The sequence below is a fragment of the Sciurus carolinensis genome, chromosome 14, assembly GCF_902686445.1.
Source record: "Sciurus carolinensis chromosome 14, mSciCar1.2, whole genome shotgun sequence".
In the NCBI taxonomy this organism is placed as follows: domain Eukaryota; kingdom Metazoa; phylum Chordata; class Mammalia; order Rodentia; family Sciuridae; genus Sciurus; species Sciurus carolinensis.
Window position 1 is genome coordinate 14,199,368 of NC_062226.1, and position 24,864 is coordinate 14,224,231.

At 45.6% G+C, this 24,864-nt stretch overlaps 1 protein-coding gene across 3 annotated transcripts in view; it reads left to right on the top strand.

Annotated features, from left to right (window-relative positions):
* Positions 1-2,044: 2,044 nt before the first annotated feature.
* Cdk5rap2 (CDK5 regulatory subunit associated protein 2) overlaps positions 2,045-24,864 on the top strand; it is a 190,739-nt gene continuing 167,919 nt past the window's right edge. For all 3 annotated transcript variants that reach the window (XM_047524618.1, XM_047524616.1, XM_047524617.1), the window contains exons 1-3: positions 2,045-2,265; positions 12,227-12,294; positions 15,384-15,451. In XM_047524618.1, the coding sequence (XP_047380574.1) occupies positions 2,207-2,265; positions 12,227-12,294; positions 15,384-15,451 (195 nt within the window). In that variant the 5' untranslated portion in view covers positions 2,045-2,206. The remainder of the gene's footprint in view (positions 2,266-12,226; positions 12,295-15,383; positions 15,452-24,864) is intronic.

A 24,864-nucleotide genomic window follows, 5' to 3' on the forward strand; every position in this document is an offset into this window, starting at 1 on the left:
AGTGTGCTATGGTTATGTACGATTGATATTTTAAGAAGCTGGTGAAAGTTACATGAGGAATTCTTTGTATTATCTGTACACCCTTTTTTAATTCTTAAATTATTTATAAGTGAAAAGTTAAGAAGAGAGAAATGTGGCCTTGTGTTGGTCTGCTTTCTGTCATTGTAACAAAATACCTGAGATAATCAGTATATAAGGAGAACAGGTTTATTTCTGCACATGTTTTTGGAGTTGTGGTCCATGATTGCTTGGGCTCAGTGCCTCTGGGTCTGTGACAGCATAGTAATCATGGCAGGAGCATATGGTGTCAGCCAGAAAGCAAAGAAGAGAGAAGAGGGACCAGGTCCTAATATTCCTTCAGGAACCTGTCCCCAAAGACCTAACTTCCTCCAAATAGGCCCCGCCTCTTAAAGGTTTCACCCCCTCTCAACAGTACCATGGACTGACTGGGGGCCAAACATGTAGGACTTTGGAGGACATACGGACAGCATTCCTCATCTGTAGAGCAGGGTGGTCACCCCAATTTGCTTCATAGTGTCATGGGGAGATGAGGGAACAGTGCGAATTAACAATGTGAATGTGTTTATCTATAAAAAGTTATTCTTGCTCTTGGTAATGGCAAATGAGCTGCTAAAATTTCAGCAGGGTTCCACCCAAATAAAGAACTTTTAGATGCAAGCTCTTTCCAGCCATTCAGTGTGACCTTGTCCAAGGAAATAATAATGCCAGCTTTGTGGTTGGATGGCCGCTGTCAAGGAGATGGCTTCAGACAGTCCAAACAGCTGGCGGCAGTAATACTGCCTCCAGGCTTGGCGGAAAAAAAAAGCCATAGAGAGACAGACAGGGCAAAGGCCCCTATCTGTGATCATGAAACTCTACTGTAGAAGAAAAAACAACTTCTCACATAGACTTTCCTTTGTTCAACTGATTCTATTTTCAGTTTCCACGTTCACTAGAGGGCTTAGCACATAATCCAGGAACATGGTCTTGCTGAATAAGGCAATGGATTAATCCTAATGAAAACCCTTACAGAGTTTTTCTCCTTTATAGTTTACTAAGTATCTTATTAGAAAATGCAACCATGTGAGTTTGACGTTATCTGCGTCACTTTAACCATGGGAAATCCAAGGTGCAGCAAGGGTGAGAGATCTCCAGGTCACAGGATCGACTGGAGTCAGACTGCCCATGTCCAGTCCTGCAGTCACACTGCCCACGCTAAGATTCACCTCTTAGCCACCCTGAAGCTGTTACTCTAGGAACAGAAGCCAACACATCACTTAAATATCGTATTGTTTGGTTGTAGACCTCATGTCTGAATCCTAAATTCAAAGGCGAAGGAAAAGAAACAAATGGGAAAGACAAACTGTACTTTAAGAAAGAACCAGAATTATAGGGTGCTCTGATCCTGTTGTCAGGAGCCCCAGATCTGGTTCCATATGACAGTAAATTTACTGTTATTAATTTGGGCGAGTTTACTGATTGGGCCTGTTTACTGATTGCAGGTGCGTGTCTCAACGGTAACAAAAGATCACTAAATGAGAATTTGGAGTGGGAGTGTGGCTGACCACGTTGCCTCTGGGATGAGTTGCTTCAAACTGTGGGTGCAAATTACAGCTTGCTTTAGGATTCTGCAGGTATAAATTTTCTAAAGCGAGGCAGTACCGATTTATCTGAGTTTAACTCAAGAGGAAGACTTTTAGGTGTATTGAGCCCAAGGTTCTAGAAAAGTAAATATCGGGTAACAAACTCTGAGCTGCGGTGAGGCACTGTATCCCCATCTCCCGCTTAAATTAACGGACCAGGGCCAGCATTTACCCTCAACAAAGATGGCGTCGGGTCTGGTCTCGGCCTGAGTGCCCTAAAAAAACATGGCACCTAGCCGCTCCTTCCTTAGCTTTGAAGGGCCCGAGCGCAAGTGCTTTGCCCTTAGTTAAGATGGCGCTTGCCCACCTTTCCCTGCCCGGCATCTGGCCTGGTCAAATCGGCTTCACTGCGCGCGCCTCGCTGACCCCGCCTCATTTCCGTAGGAAGAAGCGGCCGGAAAGATGGCGGCGGCTGCGGTTTGAATTCCAGCGGCGCCGCCGGAGTCCCAACAAGAGCTGGGTTAGAGGGGGCGGGGACCTGGGGAGCCAGGCGGATCGCGACAGCCAGGGGTACCAGTGGCGCCGTCGCCACAGACACCAATGCCACCATTGCCTCTGTGCCCATGATGGACTCGGCGTTGAAAGAGGACGTCACCCTCTCTGGGACGCTCAGCGGCTGCAGGTGCGGCCGGGGCTTTGGAGGCCGGGGTCCCCACTGATGGGGGTTCTCCGTAACCGACCTTGGGGTTTGATATTGAGGGTGCTTGAGAGTGTTGGCCAGGGGCAGTGCATGGGGTGGGTTCTTTCGGGGAGGGTCTCTGGGGGCCCACCTGCTGACACTGTGGGCTCTGGGGGTCCCCACCTGCACTGCACTAGACTAGTATTTTGGGACATACTTTTGTAGAGGTGAAGGACAGACAGGTAAGGGGTTTTATAAAAGAGTGGATTGAGAGGGTACCACTTGGAGTATGCCATCAGTGGGGGCTAGAGGGAGGACAGGGGCCTTGAGGCCATTGATGATTCATTCTGGTTTGGGGGTTTGCATTCATTATGAGGAGTGTAGCCATTATGTCTATCTAGATTTTGCTTATGGGGGTCACAGAGTGGCTACCCTGGACAGAGGTAATGGAGTGTAGTGGTTGAGAACCTTGGCTGGAGATACACAGAACTGGAATCAAACCAGCCCTGTAAGCTGACTAGCTGTGTGACCTCGGTAAAGTGACTTGATCTGCTTTCCCATCTGTATAATGGGCTGGTGGTGATATCCTCCCATTATACTTGGTGTGAGGACTAAAAAAAGCAATACTTGCCCAAAATTTGCTTGACAAGTGTAGGACCTGGCACATATCAGTGCTGGAGAGATGATACTATTTTGCCTTATTATTACTACTAAGGGTTGAGTAGGCCTTATTTGAAATGCTTAGAATCAGAAATGTTAGGATTTTTTTTTTTTAAATTTCTGGAATATTTGCAATACATAATGAGATAACTTGGAGATGGAACCCAAGTCCAAACATGAAATTTATTCCTGGGTGCGGTGGAGCACACCTATAATCCCATTGGCTCAGGAGGCTGAGGCAGGAGGATCACCAGTTCAAAGCTAGTCTCAGAAATTTAGTGCAGCCCTGGGCAACTTAGTGAGACCCTGTCTCTAAATAAAATATAAAAAAAGAGGGACTGGGATTGTGGCTCAGTGGTAGAGCACTCGCCTAGCATGCGTGAGGCACTGGGTTTGATTCTCGGCACCACATATAAATAAAATGAATAAAGTAAAGGTCTGTCAACATCTAATATATATATGTGTGTATATATATATATGTGTGTGTGTGTGTGTGTGTGTGTGTATAGATATATACACACACACACAAACATAAATAAAAGGTCTGGGGATGTGGCTCAGTGGTTAAGCACCCCTGGGTTCAATCCCCAGTACAAAACTAACAAACATGGAATTTACTTATGTTTCATACACACCTTATATACATATCCTGAAGGTAATTTTGTACAGTATTTTTTTCCTTTTTTTTTTTTTTTGTACAGTATTTTTAATGTGCCTTTGTTTTGACTGGGACCTGGGACCTGAGGTCAGGTGTGGCATTTTCCTCTTTGTGGGCTGTCATGTTGGCACTCAAAAAGTTTTGAATTTTGGAGTACTTTGGATGCCGGATTTTCAGATTGGGGATGTTGAACCTGTATTATCAGTAGTGGTAGAAATCAGGAATGTTGGCTGAGAGTGACCCCAATGGACCTGCCCCTAGTGGTGCACAATCTCTCCTTCTGGTAGCAGACCTGTTGGAGCCCTAGACTGCTCCAGGCTGGGTTCCTTTGGTCGTTCTGGACTCCTGGTTGAAGAGTGGATAGGAGGAAAAGGAAGTCTCTTCCCTGAGAACCTGTAGTGTTTCTCCAGTTCTGTAGGACAGGCTGCTGTTTTTAGTCAACAGAGCCTAATTGAAAGGTGACCATGTTATTTATTGTGCAAACCAGGATGCTTTTCAGAGTGAAGTGGGCAGAGTTAATATTTATGCCTGGATAGCAAGATAGACATAAACAGGTTCTATCTTGGGCAAACTGGAAAATAGTTACTATGTTTACTTATTTGTTTATTTATTTTGTTCTTCTTAATTATACATGACAGAGTTTATTGTGATACTGTGTTTATTGAGAACCTGCTGGGTATCAGACAGGGAGCAAGGCCCTTTGCAGCTCCTGCCCAATTGGGTCCTATGAAAGTTCATCCTGTTCTGTCTCTCCATTGTATTAGCACTGGCTCTCACCAGGAGTGCCCTATCTTCCTTCACACCTCTAATAAAGTCTTTAATACTACACTTGAAGCTTTTTTTTTTTTTTAACATATTATCTGATCTTTTCATCTCAGTGTTGGTGGGTCAAACATTTGGACTTTGGGACCCAGACCTAACTGGGTTCAAGGCCATTTCTTTCACTGACAACCCTGTGACCCTCAGTTTTCATCATCTGTAAAATGGATTGATTTAAAGCTCAGGGTTGGCATAAGAATTAAAACGACTCTATAAGGGTTTAACCCATACATGACCCACAGTAGAAACTCAGTAGATCTGCAAGCACTCCTTTCCTTCCCCACCCTGCCTTCGCATGACCCAGGTGCTGCCTGCATACCTGGTAACTGCCCTTCCCCTCCACGACTCACTGCCACTTTCAGGAGTGAGCGCTTTCATAGGGCTTCTGGAGTCCCTCATACTCTGGCTCATCTGCCTCTGTAGCCCCCCTCCCTGACTTCCCAACCCCGCCTCCTCCCGAGCCCTTCTCCCAGGCCTGGCTGCCTTGTGGTGCACTGCCAGACGTGTGCACTTGTCGATCCTGCTGTCTGGATTGCCCTCCCCACTGCACTTTGCCCTTGGTCCAGTTAACACTTGTTATTTTTCAGGTCTTAATTTAGGTGTCACCGCTGGGAAACCTTTGCTGACACTTGTCCTCCTCACCTGGGCCCTCTGAATCTTTCCAACCGCCCTCACCTGTCATGACCTCTCTTAGCCCTTATTGATCTCACTGAATTTTGTTGACCAGGACTGTCAAATAGGAATACAACATAAGGCATATATGTAATTTAAAAAGAATAAAAAGTTGTTTTTTAATTTTTTTAACTTTCTTTCTTTGTGGTGCTGTGGTGGAACCCAGGACCTTGCATGTGCTCAGCAAGTCCTCAAACACTGAGTAAAGTCCCCAGTGGAAATGGGTGAATTTAATAATCTATTAATTTAGCCTAATATTTCCATATATTATCAACTAATTTGTAGTAAGTACTAACGAGATATTTTCCATTCTTTTTCATTCTTACTAAATCTTTGACATCTGTATGAATTTTGCACTTATCATACAGATACTTATCATACGGAAGGGCTTGAATCCAAGCCCTTCTGAACTTGGATGAACCACATTTCAAGTGTTAATGGGTCCCTGTGGCTGGTGAGTCCTGTATGGGACACTGCAGCCTGTTAGCTTATTTGTTGCCCAGATCAGCTGGGGACCCATTTGAGAGAAAGGACTACATTTTGTTTATCTCTGTAATGCCAGTTCCCAACCTGGTATCTGGCACATAATAGGGGCTCAGCGATTACTTGTTAAATCACTGATTAACAAATATCCCCTTGTGTCAAGTGGGATCACTGAGGCTCAGAGAGGTGAGTTGTCTGGGGCGTGCACACCCACACAGAGTACATGATCACATTAGGACCACAGAACAAGCTTACTGACTCCAAAGCTGTCCTGCTTTCCAATTAGTTCTCTGAACTAATTCAAGGTTGAGAGGATTTAGGGAGGATCTCACAGAGCTCCTGGCACTGAAATGGCTCTTGAAGAGTGGCAAAAATGTCCTTAAAATGTTCCTGAGAGAGGCAGAGTTTCCATTAGGTGGTCACATGCAGGAGGATAATCTCTAGGATAAAATCATACCTTTTTTACTCTAATATACTATTTTTGAAGGACCCTTCTGCTTGGTAATTTCCAAGGCCCAATTTTAAAATCTAAACTGGAGTCCGGTTTGTCCTTAGACTGATGTTGAATTAGGCCAGTGTACATCATTCCCTATTAAACTGTGGGTACCCCAGACCGCTCTAGCCCTGTGAAATTTAGGCCCAGAATCTGGCCACAGGGACCGTGCTCAAACCAAGACCCTTTAGTAAGTCCTGCCTGGTGGCGTGGAAAGAGCGTGGGCTTGCTATTCGGGGGACTGTATAAACCCCGTTGTGACTAGGTGCATGACCGCGTAAGCCGCTTAACTTTTCTGAGCTTCAGTTTCTCTTTGATGACAATGCCTACTTTATCGATGGCTGTGCTAATGACGTGGGAGTGCCTGGCACCTACTGGGGAGAGCGAATGTTGGCTAGTGGGTCCTACCGTTTTCTGCCAGGCTCCTCTGTGCAGGCCCGAGTTTGCCTAGTGACCGTGGACTCCTCCGGTGCATGGCCGTTCAGTGCCTGCTGCCGGGTTAGGAGCAGACCAGAAGCGTCTCGCTGTCAGCACAGTGTGTGCTTTGGGCAGAGAAACGGGACGCTAGAAGGAGGGGGTCGGGAAAGAGGCTGGTGGGTTGCAGTTTCTGGTGAGGCCTTCTGGGGAAGGCTGGAGGGTGGCAGAGGGCCACTGGCCGCGAGGCTTGAGGGCAGCACCAGCTCATCCGCGTGGTGGAGGCTCAGCACCTATTTGCTGAACACAACAAGTTTGGTTGTTTGTTTCTTTTTTTTCTAAAGATGCAGACCTTATAATATAGGTCCCATATTTAGTAGTGATATGATGCTTTGCAATCACTGAGAAAATGCACAATTTGGCATTATGTGTTAATGTAAAAAAATGCCTGTATGTTTTTTTAAGAGATTTATCAAGATATAATTTATGTGCCATAAATTTCACCCATTTAAAGTGTACTGTTTTTTTAGTATATTGACAGAGTCGTACAACTGTTTCCGCCATCCAATTTTTTTTTCTTTTGGTACTGGGGATTGAACCCTGGGGTACTGTATCACTGAGCCACATCCTCAGCCCTTTTTATTTTCAGACAGGGTCTCACTCAATTGTTTAAGGCCTCGTTAAGTTGCTGAGGCTGGCTTTGAACTTGTGGTCTTCCTGCTGCAGCCTCCCGAGTCTCTGGGATTAGAGGTGTGTGCCATCATGCCCAGTTACCGCCATCCAGTTTTAGAACCTTTTCATCATTCAAAAAAGATAGCAGTCACTCCCTCTTCCTCCACTGCTCCACTGTGCCCACCTCAGCCCATGCAACCACTGTCTGCTTTTCTTGATTCCCTGTTCTGGACATTTCATATAAGTGATGTCTTACAGTATATGATCTTTAGGGCTTGGAGTGTAGCTCAGTGGTAGAGCACTTGCCTAGCATTCCGGGTACCCTGGGTTCCATCCCCAGCAAAAAACACACGCACAGAATCTTTTGTGAGATTCATCCATGTTGTAGCATGTATCAATATTCCATTTCTTTTTATGGCTAAGTAATATTCCATTATACCCAGGTACCACACATTGTTTACTCATTCGTGTTCACGAACATTTGGGTTGCATTTTTAAAATCTGTTATGAATAGCATTGCTGTTATGTACAATTTCTTATTCTCCTCGTTACAGTGTTGGGGTGGAACCCAGGGCCTGCTGTATGTTAAGAGCTCTACCGCTGAGCCATATCCCCAGCCCTCTTTATTTTAATTTGAGACAGGGTCTGACAAGGTTGCCGAGGTTGGTTGAACTTGCAGTCCTCCTGCTTCAGCCTCCGGAGTAGCTGGGATTATAGAGTTGTACCCCCATGCCTGTGTTTGTCCACAAGTTTTCACTTCTTGGGTGTGTGCCCAGGGGCTTGCTGAGTTTTCTGGGAACTCTGAGTTTATCATTTCAGGCACTACCCAGCCACTCCAAAGTGGCCACACCATTTATCTCTTCCACGAGCAGGGTTTGAAGCATCTAGTTTTCTTTACATCCTCACCAGCACTTGTTATTTTCTGTCTTTTTGACAACCTTCATTGGCACAACCTTCAATGTTATCTCATTGTGGAATTGCTTTATATCCCATAATGACTAATCATATTAAACATTTTTTCATGTGCTTATTAGCCCTTTGTGTTTTCTTTGGTGAAATGTTTAATCAAATCCTTTGTCCAGTTTTAAAATTGTGCATATGTTTTGACCCAGCAGTTCCACTCCCTGTTATCAATCTTAGAGAAAGCCTTATGCTTGTGCACAATGAGATCTGTATAGAGATGTTCATACAGCTTGTTTGTGCAAGAAAAATGGAAACAAATTAAATTTCTGTCAGAAGGAGATTGGGTAAATACCCATCCTTTCAAAAGTGCCTTCAGACTGTTTGCAACCCTTTGGTAGCTCATGAAATTCAATTTAGTAGGTTGCAACCAGACCTTTAGAAAGTAGAAAAGAATAGAAAGTAGTTCTGGAATTAAGAATTCTTTTATGGATAGTGGTCAGTTTGAGAACAGTGTGGTGGAGTGCTGTGTAGGAGTGACAGATATTGACACAGACTCATCAGTACTGTCATCAGAGCATCTTCAGGACACGTTTTGAGTATAGGAAAAAGTTGCAGAATAATAGGTATAGTTCATCCACATGTGTTTTATTTTTAAGCCAGAAAATAAAACCATGTCTCCGTGTACGTAGATATCCAGAGAAGGGCCTCAGGGGATACGGTACGCATCTTCCTGCCATCAGCGGTTACCTCTGAAAGGAATCTGAGGTGGGAGTGAGGAACTGGCATGAGAACTTGAGGTGTAGCTATAGTTTTGTATTTTTGTCTTTCTCTAATTAAGAATGAATCATATGGAATGAAAAAGGAATTGTTAAAAGGCAAACAAAAGCGCACTTGTTAGTGTGATGCTTCCGAACGTGATGTCCCGTTCCCTCCATGGCTCTCCTCACACTGTCAATGGAATGCTTAGTCCTGGATTCCCGTGGAGTGAAAGGACGATTGTTGCTGCAAATATAAGCACAGAAGGCGAGGGCTCCCCTAGGGTGAGGATGGAGCAAGAGGAGAGGTGGTGCAGCTGGGCGGGGCGCTCGCTCACTCAGCGCCCTGTGCCAAGTGCTGGAAGCCCTCTACCTCCGCGCATTGGGTCCCCTGCCACACCCCAGCTGTTGGGGACATCAGGGCAATGTAGAGGTACAGAGCGTGGGATTCGAAGTCAGGCGAGCTTTACTTTTCTGGGCCCATGTTTTCTCATTTTAAATAAAATGGCAGCATTTTAGAAAGTTGCACCTGCTAAGCAGGCTGCAGAAGGGTTAGGCGGGAAGCTGCCTGTCCCATCTTGCGCAGGACACCTGCACAGTGAGGGCACCCTGACAGGGTGGGTTTCTTCTGACTGCTTAACTTGGCACATGAGGAAACTGGCACTCCGCCATGTGTCAGGTCCACTTAGTGACTTTGGGCAGCCCTGGCATGGATGGGGCCCCAGGAAGCAGGTCTTGGCTCATAAACCCTTTGTGATTTTGAGTAGGTAAATTCCCCTCCTTGCTGGGCCTCATTCTTCCGTCTATGCAACGATGAACTCATGTCTGAGCCCTCTTTTGATGACCTTGTTTTTATTTCCAGGGGCTCTCCACGAGGCCCCAACCGGTTCTAAGACTAAGAGTGAGTGAGTGATCAGAATGGGAAGAGGGGGTTGCCTGGGGCTGAAGGTATGGTTGGAACTGACTGGAGGGTGTAGATGACAGATAGATGGCATTTTAAAAGCGGGCAGGTAAAACCCAGGTGGAAATTTGGCAGCAGCAGCGTTTGCCTGTTGGAAGCTGAGACAACAACTTTGTCTTTATCTGCCAGGTAGTTTTCAGGTGAGATTGACCTCGGCATGAGTTACTCATGGGCCATTCTAGCCAGTGGGAGTTAATGTAATGAATGAGTGAATCTCAGACAGAGAATCTAGGACCAAAATCCAGGGTAAGTCTGCCAGAAACCTGGTATGTGACCTTGGGCTTCTGGGCCACTTTCTGCATAAGGTGGTAGTTGAACTTGATTGTAATTTTTAAAATTCAGGAAAATGTAGAAAATGTGTAGAAAATGGACTTTGTCCTCTTGGTGATGCTTATTGGAAGAAATTTAAAAAATAGAGAAAATTAAAAAGGAAGAAAGCATCTCTCATTTCCCTACAAATGATGACTTTTAATATTTCAGTATATTTCTTTTGTCTGGGTATGTATCTATGGCCTACCCATTCCAAAAGAGGATTTGGGGTGACGTTTGTGTACATGCATGTATTTAGGATTGAGTAATACGCCGAGTTTTTAAAATTTATCTGTATAGCAGACATATTTTATTTTCTTTTATTTTCCTGATGTTGGATTTGGGTTTCTATGATATTTTCAATTTTTGACTCAGTTCTGAACTTAAAGGTAGATTCCAGCTCCATAGTTTGGTGATCAGGCAAAATTATCAGAGGGCAGAATGCTTTCAGATTTAGAAGTGGGAAAGAACAGTCTGCTAAGTCAAGCTGAGCCTCCTTTAGCTCAGAGTTTTCAGACTGGGACAGGAAGCGTTATTGGGCCGTAGATACAAAAGACCCGGATTCTGCACTTGGTTTTGCACTTCATGGCCCTGTGACTTTGGCTAGGGTGCTGACATTGTCTGGGCCTCAGAGCCTTCCTCTGAAAAATGCATGAACCCTCAGGGAATTGGGCAGTTCTAATGATGGTAAATATTTCATAAATTGTAAGCACTATGTGTTTCTAGATGACAGTGATGTTTTCTCCTGTTCATGGAGGGCCCACGATATGCCAGGTACCTTGCTGGGCACTTTGTATCCTGTGTAATTGCCAATTGCTTTATGAAGTACTGCTGTTCTCCTGTCACAGCTGAAGGGCGCCAGGCTCGGAGAGGTACCTCCACAGAGGCTGTGCTGGAGCCCAGGGCGGCATCAGTTGTGTTAAATCATCCATTTATGGGCTAGTTTTCTGTCAATGTCCCTAACTCCTCACTGAACCTTTTTATATAACTCAACCAGTAAACTTCTTGGATCCGTGGATTCTGCATTTTTGTTTGACATTTTGTTTGTCTTGGTGCGGGGGATCCATGATGTTCTAACTCTACCACTGAGCTGCACCCCAGCTGTCCAGCATTCTTGAGACGTTGTATTGGAGCCTGATTCCTAGAGTTTTAAACTTTTTGATTGTATTGGCATTGTTTTTATTTGTATTTTAAAAAAAAAAATTTTAATTGTCGATGGACCTTTATTTTTATTTTTTTACACGTGGTGCTGAGAATTGAACCCAGTGCCTCACACCTGCTAGACAAGTGCTCCACCGCTGAGCCGCAACCCCCAGCTGGTAATGGCATTGTTTCAGCCAGCTTTTTCATTGCAGCGACCTGACAAGAACAATTTTAGAAAAGAAGTTTGGTGCTCGTGGTTTGAGAGTTCTCAATTCATAGACAGCTGTTTCCAGGTGAGACAGAGCATCATGGTGGAAGAGTGTGGTGGAGGAAAGCAGCCCAGGATCTGACTACCAGGAAGCAGAGTGCAGGAGAGTGCACTACCCTCACCATGGACAAAATATAAACCCCAGAGACTTGCCCTCCGTGACACACCTCCTTCAGCTACATCCTGCCTGCCTGCAGTTACATCCGGTTCATCCCTCCCAAGGGATTAATGCACAGCTTAGGTTAAGGCTCTCATAACCCAGTCAGTTCATCTCTGAACTTTCTTGTCTTGTCTCATACATGAGCTTTTGGGTGACACCTAATATCTAGACCATAGCACGCATATTTATGATAATAATGTTGATGACAAAATCAATAGCTGTCATTTATTTAGGACCTACTATGTGCTGTGTTTATGTACATGAACTGACTTAATTTTCATAGGTGGAACGTGGCAGTCTACTCAAAATCAATGTAAGTACCTCTTACTTGGCACAGTGCCTCTGCACCTGATATGCATTTGGCACACAGAACATTAGACAGGTGAAGGAAGGAATGAATGACCCTGCTAGCAGGGGTTGCACAGCTCTGAAGTTAGAACTCGAACTCAGTTCTAAGGCAGAACTCAGCTCCAGTGCCTGAGCTTCCTGTTCCTCTCAGCTGAACCTCATGATTGTCACATATAGTCTAGGCAGTTTTAAGCGTCTCTGTTATTCAGACCTGGCTTATCCCTTGTCCCGTATGTTCTTTCCTAGTAACCTTACTCCTACTTTCCCAGCTGACCTGGATGGCATCAGCACCTGCATTGGTTTGGAAAATGGAGGTAAGCATGCAGAGCAAGCATTTTTTGACTGAGAAGGAGGGAAGCAGACAGGGGCCAAGTGCTGTGAGGCCTGGGGCTGAGCTTCCATCCCCCTGGGGCCTAGAGCCTACCAGGCCTGGCATACAGTGGGTGCTCAGCGTTTTATAGTATAAATGTATTGATTTGCCCTCCTCCTCCCTTCATATATGCTGGTGAGAGGAATTCCTGTCTTAGGCTGTACTTCATGCGTGCTGTTGCCTGCTGCCACGCCTGTAGGCATCCGCTAGGGTTTGCTGAACCCGACAACTGCATGGAAGCTGGACATCGAATTGGTGACTAGCCCTGGCATGGGGTGTCTGTTGTTCTCCAGGCCAAGTGTCTGGAGGCCTGAAGAGCCGTCTGAACGTGTGCATGCCAGGGCCTTCCTGGCAGCTGCTGTGTTCCATGGACCGGCCACGGCCCAGCGTTCCTGCACTGGCCATCCTTCTCACAGCTGCTGGACCATAGGAGATGTGGCTGAGTCAAGTGGGGCCTTGTGCTTAAGTGGATTATGAGGTGCTGTGCAGTCAGGTCTTGCTAAGTGTTCTTCAGCATTTTCACTTTTGGAAAGAGTGAAGTCTATCCTCAGAGTCTGTGTGGTTAGTGCTAGTAATTTGCCTTGTTGAAATATCTTAGATTTTTTTTTTTCTATTTTGGGTACCGGAGATTGAACTTAGGGGCACTTGACCACTCAGCCACATCCCCAGCCCTATTTTGTATTTTATTTAGAGACAGGGTCTCACTGAGTTGCTAGCACCTTGCTTTTGCTGAGGCTGGCTTTGAACTTTTGATCTTTCTGCCTCAGCCTCCCCAGCCATCGGGATTACAGGCATGCGCTACTGTGCTGGCTCTTAGAGATATCTTGACTTTGATTTTTTTCCCTCCTCCAGAGTAATGAAATAGATATGTGCAACATGAAGTTTTTAGAGCAGCCAGGAAAAAAGTCACCATGTTCATTTCTGGAGAATTCTGTAACAAATAGGCCATCCTCAAGTTTTCCTTTGGAACCTGTTAACTTAAAAAAAAAAAAAAATCCCATAAACCTGGTCTCCGCTCTTCCTGCCTGTAGGTAGTTAGAAGCAGAAAATTATTAGGCCCCTTCCTTAATTCAGCCGATGGTGTACACTGGCTTCATGCCACACTCTGGGAGTGAAGCGCTGGGATTCAACCTTGAACGTCATTCCCTCAAGCTGAGAACACTGACAAACAAAAAGTTATGATGAGACATCGTATGATCCGTGTCAGGAGTGAAGAGAGATTTATGGGGTCAGAGTCAGGTGAGAGTTTCCCGAGAAACTGACACAGAGCCGAGACTTGAAGGAGTAGGATCTTGGTAGGGAAGAAGGAGGGTCAGGCATCTCCAACACAGGAGGTAGAGCGTGGCGTGTTCGAGGAACAGGAAAACAGACCTGTGTGCCTACAGCTGCCCTGGCCACTCCTCAGCCTCTTTCTGCCGAGTGGTTTCTGAACACTGTGCCCACTCCCACCTGGGGCCTTTGCCTGGGGGTTCGTCCCTCTTATCTGATCTTGGGCTCAGCTCAAAGCTTGTCACCTTTGGCTCTCCTGTGGCCTATGTAGTGTTGCTTTCACTTCAGTTCGTTTACTCCTGTTGACTACTTTTAAAATGTCCAAAATGAAACTAGTCCTCGCCCACTTCTGTCGTCCTGGACCACAGCACCAGGGCTCTGGCCTGCATTAGCCTGTGCTGTCTTGACGGTCTGGTTTCTTTCCTTAGCCCCTTGCAGTCTGTTCTCAGCACTGCAGCCAGAGGAAGCTCAGAAACCCAAGTCTGCTCTTTCGCTCCCTGGCTCACGATCCCCAGGGGCAGCTCAGTCCATAAGAGAGCCCACAAGGCCACCTGCAGCCTGTCTTCAGACCTCTCCTGTCTCTTCTGCCATGCCCTTTGTTTACTGATCTTTAGCCACTGTCTCACGGCTGGTCCTCACCTCCCAGGTGGCCCAGGTGAGGTGGCGCTCTCCACCTTAGGCTTCTCCCTGAGCTTGGAGCATCCTCCCCAGGCCACGGTGCTTCTCTTCAATCTGCCCTGAGTGGCCTTCTCAGTGAGCCTTTCTCACAGTTGCAGTCCCCACCCCACCCCTGGCCTTTCTCAGCCTCACCCACTTTGTCTTTGTGGCTTTATCACCTTTTATTCCGTAATTGCCTGATACTTTAGTTTGTGGCCTCTTTTCCTCTGAATAGCAGCTCCATTTGTTTCCTGATATGGCCACATCCAAAAACTGTCCAGCAGAAAGTCGGCTCTCGGTACCCCTTTGCTGGGAGAGTGGATTTGTTCATTTATTCCACACACTTTACTCAACACCTGCGAAGCACCAGGAACTGGCTCAGCGTGCTGTCAGTTGGTTGTCCTCTCTTGATTGGGAACTCTTTGGGTGCAGGATCTTGTCTCCTTCATATTTCCCCTAGCACACAGGATGGTGCTTGGTGCAGAGCAGGTGTTTGGTAAGTGTTTGTTGAATTAAGCTGTGTTAAGACTTGGGTGCTAGAAAAATCAGTACTCACCTAAAGCAAGGGTCGACAGTTGGCACCCACTAGCTACTTTGGAGGTAAACTTTTATTGGAACACAGCCTTGTTGTTCGAGAGTTGGCTGTGGCTGTTCTGTGCTACAGCAGAGGAGTTGAGTAGCTGTGACAGATTGTAGGCTTTGTTTGTAGCCTGCAAAGCCTAGAATGGTCATCGTCTGGCATTTTAAGGAAAAGTTGGCCAGCCCCTGCTAACAAGTCCGTTTCCATGCTTTGTTCCAGAGTCTGACTTGAGAGGGTGAGGAAGCGCGTCGTACCGTCTGCTCTGCCGTGTGCCTGCTGTGTTTTCTGGGTTCATCCTCCAATACGCACAGTTACACTGGAGATAGTTTAAGTACCTTGTCAGTGTTTGAAATAAACTGGTTTAGGGCTTTCCCTAGACTCAGATCCTTCAATCACAATAGGCAGAAAGTGCCAGCTTGGTACATGTGGAAGCTACTCATGTCTTCTCTGGGTTCTAGGCTTTAATGGGAATATTGGGCAGTTTGCATACCATGACGTTTTCCTGTGTCTGTTTTGCCTTTTTCTAGCGCTCCCGCACATGTTGGAAGAAAAGGTGTCTCCCACCAGAGTACGGAACATGAAGGACTTTGAAAATGTAAGTGGAGATGCCAAATTATTATTCCTAACAAATCATGCCTGCTGCCGCTATCCAGCCAGACCCAGGAGAGAGTCTTTCCTGGGAACCTGCATTCTCTGTAGTACTGTTCCATGCGCATGCCATCAGCCTTTCATAGGAGGGCCACATGCAGCTCCTAACGGCAGTTTCCAGCTTTGGGTATTCGGTGTATTTCTGGTGTCCTGAAGATGAGGATTTACCATACTGCACGGTTGAGGGGAGCTAACTTTTGGTGAGGGCCTTGCAGTAATCTAAGGTGCATTATTTATGGCTTCTAGGTAGTCCCGCTACAACTCTAGAGGTATTTTGTATTACCTCCACTTTACCGACAAGGAATCCTAGCAGTGGGAGAGCCTTGTTTCAGGTCGTGTGATACGTGAGGGGACACAGAGCTGGGATTGGAATCCATGGTTTCCATGCCATTATTCTTTCCGGTGTCTTGCGCTTCCCCTTGCATTTTGTAGACTTGGTTGCCCTTCAGTGGGCCGCGAGCAGCCTGCACACAGCGCCCAGGAGTGATTGTGTGCGAATGGCTTGCTCGGTGAGAGATTCGCTTTTGATGCTCAGCATCTTCCAGCGCTGTGTCATTCATTTGTTAGCAGAGGGGGTTTGTTGTCAGGCAACAGCAAAATAAGGTTATTTTCCCAATTCCAATTCTCTTTAACAAGTTACCTGCTCAACGCTCCCATTTATCATGGGAAGAATTAGACCCTTCTTCATTTGTAACCAAATGAAATCCATACTACGCAAGACACAGGAGATATTTATCAGAGAGAAGACGGAGGGCACAGAGAGAAGGACGCGCCACAATTATGTTTCTCTCTCCCAGTTGTCTTTACAGAACAGAGTGGTGCTGTCTCTGGATTTAATTTAGAATACTCATTACTGCTAATAGTTATCTGCAAACCACCAGTGACCAATTGAAGAAATGACTTGTCAGATCTCTAATGGAAACAAGTAATTTTTGAGCTTTGAGTTGTTATAATTTCAGCTATACAGTGCCATCTATGCTGTGGGTCTAGGGCCTCAAATGCATGAGATTTGATTATTCCATATTGTGTATAATTAAAATATATTCTACTTTTAAATGATCGTTCCTCTTTTATCGTGAGAGTAATAATAGCTACTGTTTATCGAGCTCTTGTTCTAAGCTGGGCATTTTAAGTGTTAAACTATATATATTACTTTACTGTTAAAGCAGCTTTGCAAGGAAGTGATTATTTATATTTGAAGGGCACTGTTAAAATTTAGCAAAATAGTAGAATTTTGGTTGCACATTTTGTTGCCTGCCTTTTGAACGGGAAGGAATCCTGAATCCAGCTCTCTTTATTACATGCAGGAGAAACTGAGGGCTGGGGAGGCAGCGTGGCAAAGCCTTTCTCAGAGGAGTTCGTGCTGCCTGAGTCTGACCACAGCTTCCAGAGCCAGGTTGCCTATTTGTGCACTCCTGCTCCGTGATTTTGGGCCTATCACTTAACCTCTCTGTTCTTCTTTCATCTTTAACATGGGCTTAATAGTAGCCCCTCCTTCACAAGGTAGTCTGGAGGATCAGTAAGCAGGCCCGTGTTCCAGCACTGTGTGCGTTCTCCATGTGGGTTGTCTGTCCTTCTCGTTATTATTATTCTTGTTATTGTCATGTTTCTCCACTCTGCCCTGTGATTGAAGTTTCACTTGCTCAGACCGTTCTTCACAGTCTGTATCCAGTTTTTCTTGAAGGTGAAAGAGCCTTCTATGCCAGTATGTTTTAGGATTTATGTTTTTTCTTTATGACTGTGGTCCTTTGGCTGCTGTTAGGTTTTTATGGCATTAATATTTTTTATTGTACATTTTCAAGAGCAAATTCTGCAGCTGAAATTGAAATGACCACACTGTTCTCAGTGTCTCCCTTTCAGGTCTTTATAGGTCACTGAAGTTTTTCCTTTGGCCTTAGCTTCATTTCGTAGCTCAGGTCATAGATGTCTGGGTGGTGGCAGTCTGAACTTTCTGTGGGATGCTTATAAAAAATACTTGTGGTATCCAAAGCTAATTTTAAAGTCAGTGCATGCTAAAGAAGGGAGTGAAATGCCTTTGATTTGAAGAGGAATTTCATGACTCTTACCTAGTTTCAGATGACTGATGCCTGAACATTAGCAGTTGCATTTAGCTAGAGTCTGGTAAGACCTAGGCCCTCTCCAGTCTTGCCTGGAGTTTATCTGTTCAGTAAACAGTGCACAAAATATCCCTGTGCCAGGCTGTCCCCAGGGGCTGGGGAGCCTGCAGTGGGTTAAGAACAGGTGAGTGTCCCTGCCAGGAGGGAGGATGGGTAGGAAACTAGTACAGTGATGAGGTGTGGAAGTGCAGGTCCCTGTGGGGCACGGGGCGGGTCTGCACCTGCTGGGGGATTCAGGGAAGCTTCCTTGAGGAGCTGCTGCCTGAGCTGGGCAGGAGGGGCAGGTAGGGACTGGACAGGTGGCAAGGGCTGGGAGATACCGGTCACGAGGACTGGTGAACGTGTGAGTGGGGCAGGCACGGTGAGTTCAGGGCGCTGCGCGTGCCCTTGGCATGTGAAGCCAGCCGGGGTTCCATCCTGCAGGCTCTTGAACGTTGTGCTGCTTTGTCTGATTTTTGTCCTGAAGGTGAAAGGGAACCGGTGATGAATTTTAATCTGGGGACAGAAAGGACCACAGTGCTTTCAGAAGATGACTGTGAGGAGCAGAGCCTGGAGCAGAAGGCTGGTGACTGGACGTGGGGTGAAGGGCTGCTGTGGTGGTGTGGACCAGACGGGGCTCAGGGCGTGGGGTCGAGCCTGGGCTGGGTCAGGATGTCAGCTGGAGGAGCTCAGGCGCCATGTCACCCAGCCAGCCCTCATGTGACACGTGGAGGCTGGAAGCCCAGAGCGGGTGGGACTTACTCAGCCTTTGAACCTGGGTCTTCTGGCATAAGAAATCCTTTCTGGTGTGTTCTCTGTGCTACACCAGTACTCGCTGATACGTGGAAACCACACTGCTCCTTTGGGTCTTTGATAGCCAAGGTCACGATAGCTGTGGGAAGGCCCTGTGGTGGGAACTTAGTGAGCCAGCTTAGTCTGCTCTGAAGCTTGTCTTATTGGCTCTTTCTAGATGAAACCTTAGGGAGCTCCCTAATGGGGGAGGCCTGGGAAACAGCATTTTGTGAAGGCCTGAGTTTTTCTGCTCTGACCCATTCTGGATACTCTTTCTTCCTTTAAAACATTGTTTTGGAACTGGGCCCAGTGGTGCATGCCTATAATTCCAGCAACTCAGGAGGCTGAGGTATAAGGATTGTAAGTTTGAGGCCAGCCTTAGCAACTTAGAGAGGCCCTAGACAACTTAGCAATACCCTATTTTGAAATTTAAAAAATAAGTAAATTTAAAAAAGGGGTTAAATGTAGCTCAGTAGTAGAGCACCCTGGGTTTCAATCCCCAATGCAAAAAAAAAAAAAAATATATATATATATATATATATATATTTTTTTTTTTGGGTAAATGGGGAAGACCCAGAATTTGGTCTTCATATATATCCAGTCCATATGACTATCCTTATCAATATGTAGAACAGTTGATTTTGGCTTTTGACAAGGGATGAAATCATTAGCTTTCCATCTCATTACTGATAGAATGCATTATTTAGTGACTGTGTAATATTTCATAAAGGCTTGTATTAAAATGGATAGATTAAATCACCATTTACATAATTGCCTACTGTGGGACATTTCAGGTTGTTTCTTGTTTCTCGCAATTACAGACAAAACTGTGAAGAAGCTTTTTATTTTGATGCCATTCCATTTATTGTTTATTGATTTTACTTCTTGCCCTTTAGGGGTCTTATTAAGGAAGTCAGTTCCTGTGCCAGAATGTTGGAGCCTACCTTTGCTTCTAGTATGTGCAGGGTCTCAGGCCTAATTCCTAGGTCTTTGATCCACTATGAGCTGAGTTTTGTGCAAGGTGAGAGATAGGGGTTGAATTTCTTCTACTACATATGGATTTCCAGTTTTCTCAGCACCATTTGTTGAAGAGACTTTCTTTTTTCCAATATATGTTATTGGCACCTTTGTCTAGTATGAGGTGCACGTGACGAGAGAGCCTACAAAATGGGAGAAAATCTTTGCCACGTGCACTTCAGATAGAGCACTAATTTCCAGGAAATTCTATAGCTCTATAAAGAACTCAAAAAACTTATCACCAAAAGAAAACCAAATAACCCAATCAATAAATGGGTGAAAGAATAGAACAAACACCTCACAGAAGAAATATGAATGGTCAACAAACATATGAAGAAATTTTCAAAATCTCTAGCAATGCAAATCAAAACTATACTGAGATTCCATCTTACTCCAGTCAGAATGGCAGTTTTCAAGAATATAAGTCACAATAAATGTTGACAAGGATTTGGGGAGAAAGGTACACTTTTACATTGCTGATGGACCTGCAAATTGGTGCAACTACTTTAGAAAACAGTATGGAGATTTCTCAAAAAACTCAGAATGGAACCACTATTTGACCCATTATCCCACTCCTTGGTTTATATCCAAAGGAGTTAAAATCAGTAACTACAGTGATGCAGCCACATCAATGTTCACAGCTGCTTAATTCACAATAGAAAAACTATGGAACGAACTTAGGTGCCCTTCAGTAGATGAATGGGTAAAGAAAATGTGGTATATATACACAATGGAGTATTACTCAGCCATAAAGAAGACCGTCTTTATGACATTTGCCAGCAAATGGATGGACATGGAGACTGTCATGCTAAGTGAAGTAAGCCAGTCCCAAAAAGCCAAAGGTGGAATGTTTTCTCTGATAGGTGGAAGCTAACTCACAATATGGGTGGGGGGTCAGGGGGAGATAGAAGTGCAGTAGACATGGGAAGTGGAGGGAAGGGAGGAGGGATAAGCAAAGGAAAGACAGTGGAATGAATCTGACATAGTTTTCCCATGTACATATGTGAAAACAACACAGTGAATCCCACCACCATGTACATCCACAAGAATGGGACTCTAACTAGAAAAAGATTTCCCATGCTTGTATAATTATATCAAAATGGATTCTGCTGTCATATAACTAAAAAGAACCAATTTAAAACAAGAACAAAAACAGGACTGATACAGGTTTGTAATTTTTTTTTTTTTTTAGGGTATATTCCTGGAAATGGGGTTTGGGGACGTCAAAGGTTCAAATATAAATCATATGCAACCAACAGTAGATTACAGAGCAGAACTGATTTCAGCGACTTCCTCTCTGAGGGAGAGGGAGAACCCTTAGCCAGGCAGGCCTGAAACCCTTGTCTGCTTCTGTTCCCACCTGGGTCTCCGTCCTTGTCCTTCGCTTGGCTTGTCTCGTATCCAGCTGCCCAGAGGTGCTGACCTTCTTGTGTTGAGACTCTTGCTCCTGCTTGTTGAGGCAGCTGGTTAACTCTGAGTCTCACCGGTGGTTTAGCAGGGAGGTGCATCTTTAGACTTGCTGCCCCATCTGTGCAGCCCCGAAGCTTTTGGAAGGACTGTGACGTGTAGGTGCAACGTGAACTTGAGATGAGGACTAGGTTTTAGGTCTGGCTCGGCCACCTAACTGACCTATGGCCTTGCCTCAGTGGCTTCCAGAACCTCATGTTAAGTAGGGCCGATGGAGTCTTTCACTCAGAGTCGTGAGAGGGTTTCACGAGCTGTGGTCTGGAGTGCCCAGTGTGAGACCTGGCCCGTAATGGGCACTCTGAGCACTGGCGTCCGCTCCCGTCTCAAGTTCAGCCTGTTGTAGCTGCTGCCTCTGGGGGCTGCCTCATCAGTTTTCATTTTGTGCTGATCCTTTTATGTTTCTTTGACTTTGGAATAAAGTCCCTAAAACTTCTTGCATGACCCCCGAGGTCCTGCCTTGAACAGTCGACAGCTCCTTGTCTGAGCTCAGCATGTTCCCCTCTCCCCTTGTAACTGCCCAGCCACGTCCAGCATGTTCCTGTTTCAGGGCCTTCAGCACGTCCTACTCTGCCAGGACACCCTCTCTCCCTTTCCTCCAGCGGCAGCTCCGGGACCCGACGCCTCAGCTCTAAGGTAGCCTGGGTAGAGAGGCCCGCCCCCGGCTCCGCTCTATTCTCTGTTGTAGCGAGCACGGCACCCCTTTTCTGCCCTGGATTTTTTGATAGTGTATCACTCTGTCTTCGTGTGCTTGCCTAATACGCGTGTCTCCTCTGCTGCACGTCTGTTCTCACCTCTGAACCTCACAAGGTGGTAGACGCTTGGTAAATATGGGTTGATTGGATGAGTACACGAGATAGTAAAGCTTTAAGTTTGATTGCTTTATCTGTCGGGTAGGGAAAATAATATTTGTCTCACAGGCCTGTGAGGTTTAAATACCATGCCAGGACAGGGCTAGACTCAGGTTTTCAGCAAATGGTGTCTGCTGTAATTAGTGTTAATTGTCAGACAGCAAAGCTGGAGGGAAGGGGTTCGTAATGAGGTCATGCATGCAGAGCGAGGTCACAGGAGGGAAGCAGTTAGGAGGGCCAGGCGAGGTGAAGAGTGGGGTGGGGCTGTTGGGAATAAGCAAGAAAGGGGGTGAGCAGAGCAGTGGAAAGTGCCGAGGAACAGGTCTGTAGCTGGCGGCGAGGGTCACAGCCCCTCTCTGGACACCCTGCACACAGGGCTTTGCAGAGTCCAGCACTCAGAATGGGTTTGGCTCGTGGCTGAGGCGGCTGCAGGTGCTGCGTAGGTCTGTGTGGGAGCACGGTCTCTGCTCACTGGATTGAACTCTGAGTCCCTGCGTGTCTGGTCATGCCCTCCAAAACCCTGGCCAGACGGCGGGCTGGCAGTGAGCATTTTTATAGTATTTTTGAAGGCCATTTGGAAACACATTTAAATAGTCATAAAAATAAAATTGCTCTTGAGCTCAGTAATCTGTTTTGGGGAAAATTTTCCTAAAGAAACAACCCAGTAGAAGGAAAAGACCTGTTCGTGAGGGTGTTTGTTGCCACGCCGTGTATATATTGCGAAACACTGGGGTCAAGGGAACTGTATTTTATGTTTGTCATCGCTGACTTCCTGTGAGAAACTTTGTTGAGGGTGTTTCACAGGTGAGGAAGCTGAGGCTGGAAAGATGAATGACTTGCCCAGGAGCTTGATTTAACTGAGAAGCTAAAAGAAGTCGAGTTCAAACCTTGTCCTTCTGCTCGTAAAGCTGTGCAGTCCCCACAAGTGCAGACTGAGTCTGTCAGTGCTGATGGAGAAATGGTTAAATAACTGTTCATCAGTTCAGTGGGCTCCAGTGCAGAAATTTTAAGTAATACTTAAGTATAATTCTGCAACAACATGAAAAGTACTTAAGATGTAATCTTAAGTGAAAGCAATGGAATATACAAATTCACTTATAATTCTACAAAAAGGCATCTTCATGATCGGAGGCTGAAAAGCTTTTGAAAAGAGTGGGTTTCATAGGCAATTATTCCAGGCATTGTTTGTGTTCCATTTTAAAATTTTGTTATTGCTACAGTGTTGTTTGTTAGTAAATAGATATTCGCCTAGTAACACTGTTCCTGATGATTTGAAGATACCAGGGACAGTGTTGGCCTCACAAACTCATTCCAGTGTCCTCATGTCACTAACTCACTTGACTGTCTTGGCAGAACTACCTTCATGCAGTATTGTTTATCAAGGTGAATTTTGGGCAGCACGAGTACGTGGTTTTGTGTGCTAGGTGAGGTCTCACAGTTTGTGTACTTGCAAAGAGAGTGAAAGAGTGTTGGCAACGCAAAGATCAGCTTACTGAGGACTTAAGTGAGACATGGATTCCTTTATAAAGACACACCATGTTTACTGCTTGCTAAGTGCTGGACTCTGCCAGGTACTTAGCTCATTAGTTGTCACAGCACCCCTGTGAGGTAATGGATTTTATCCTCATTTTACAGAAGAGGCAGCAGTGGCTCCAAGATGTTAAATAATCCTCCCAAGGTCACAGGGCTCACAAGTAGCAACACTGGGAGTTCAGTCAGTTCTGCTTCCCCAGAACCCTTGCTGCTGGCCCTGCTGTCTTGGGAAAGGTGATCTGGTAGGGGGAGCTTCTGCTTTGCAGGCTGGTGAAGATGCTGGCCAGTGTTATGGTTCAGATGTGAGGTGTCTCCCAGAAGCTCATGTGTGAGACCATGCAAGAAAGTTTAGAGGTGAAATGATTGGGTCATGATGGTTTTAACCTAATCAATGCATTATACCCCTGATAGGGATTAGCTGGATTTTAAGTGTGGGCAGACAGGTTGTGACTGGAGGAGCTGGGTCCCTGGGGTGTGCCTTTGGGGTACATATTTTGTTCTGTTGCATAGAACTCTCAGCTTCCTGGTGGCCATGGCCTGAGCTGCTTTCTTTCACCATGCCATTCCGCCATGACGTTCTGCCTCACCTCCGGCCCCAAGGAATGGAGCTGCCTATCTATGGACTGAGATCCCTGAAACCGTGAGCCCCTAAATAAACTTTTCCTCCTCGAATTGTTCTTGTCAGGCCTTTTGGTCACAGCAGTGAAAAAGCTGACTAAAACTCAAGAGTTAGGCACCTTGCTTAGATTTCATTTGAGGCAGGGCTGGGTGGAGTTGCTGTGACTCTTTTTTATGTTGCGGGTTTGAATTTTGCTTCCCTTTTGGGTGGAGCATGAGGCTAGGCTAGGTTTTTGACAGAGTGGAAGCAGGAGGAATTGGGGACAAAAGCCCGAACGAATGACCAGGAGCTCCTGCAAAATCTTTCCCTCTCTCCAGCCTCAGAAAACAGCACCCTCAGTCATGTTGGGATTGTTCCCATTTCAGATGGCTGCCGTTCCACAGTGACACTTGGGCTCCAAGGGCTGGAATGTGGCAAATGCGGCCCTTGCTTGAGCTTACTTTTGAGCATTATGTTTCTAAGTCATGCTTGGTGGGTTTTATATTTGGGGTGTTTATTCCTACTGTGTGGTAAGTTGTTTTCAGTTCTTCCACGTCAAGTATTTTTTTCCTCCCTTGTTTTCATAGAGGGAAAAATACACATGAGAAAAACCTTAATATGGTTTAAATTCTTATGCTGTGCTAGGCATTCTACTAAACATTCTGGTTCATTTTTTCTAATAGTAACTCTGTGAAATAGGTATTTTTTTAAAAATATTTTTTAGTTGTACATGGAGATAGATTTATTTACTTATTTATTTATATGTGGTGCTGAGGATTGAACCCAGGGCCTCACACATGACAGGCAAGCACTCTACCACTGAGCCACAACCCCAGCCCCAGAAATAGGTATTTGTATAATTCCATTTTTATGGATGAAGGAGCTGAGGTGCACAGTGAACTTGACTAAGGTCACATACCTAGTCTGCATTGTGTTCATTGAGTGTCTGCTGTGTTCTCCATTCTCTGCTAAAACCTCTGAGAAAACAGCCATGAAAGATGAAGTTCCT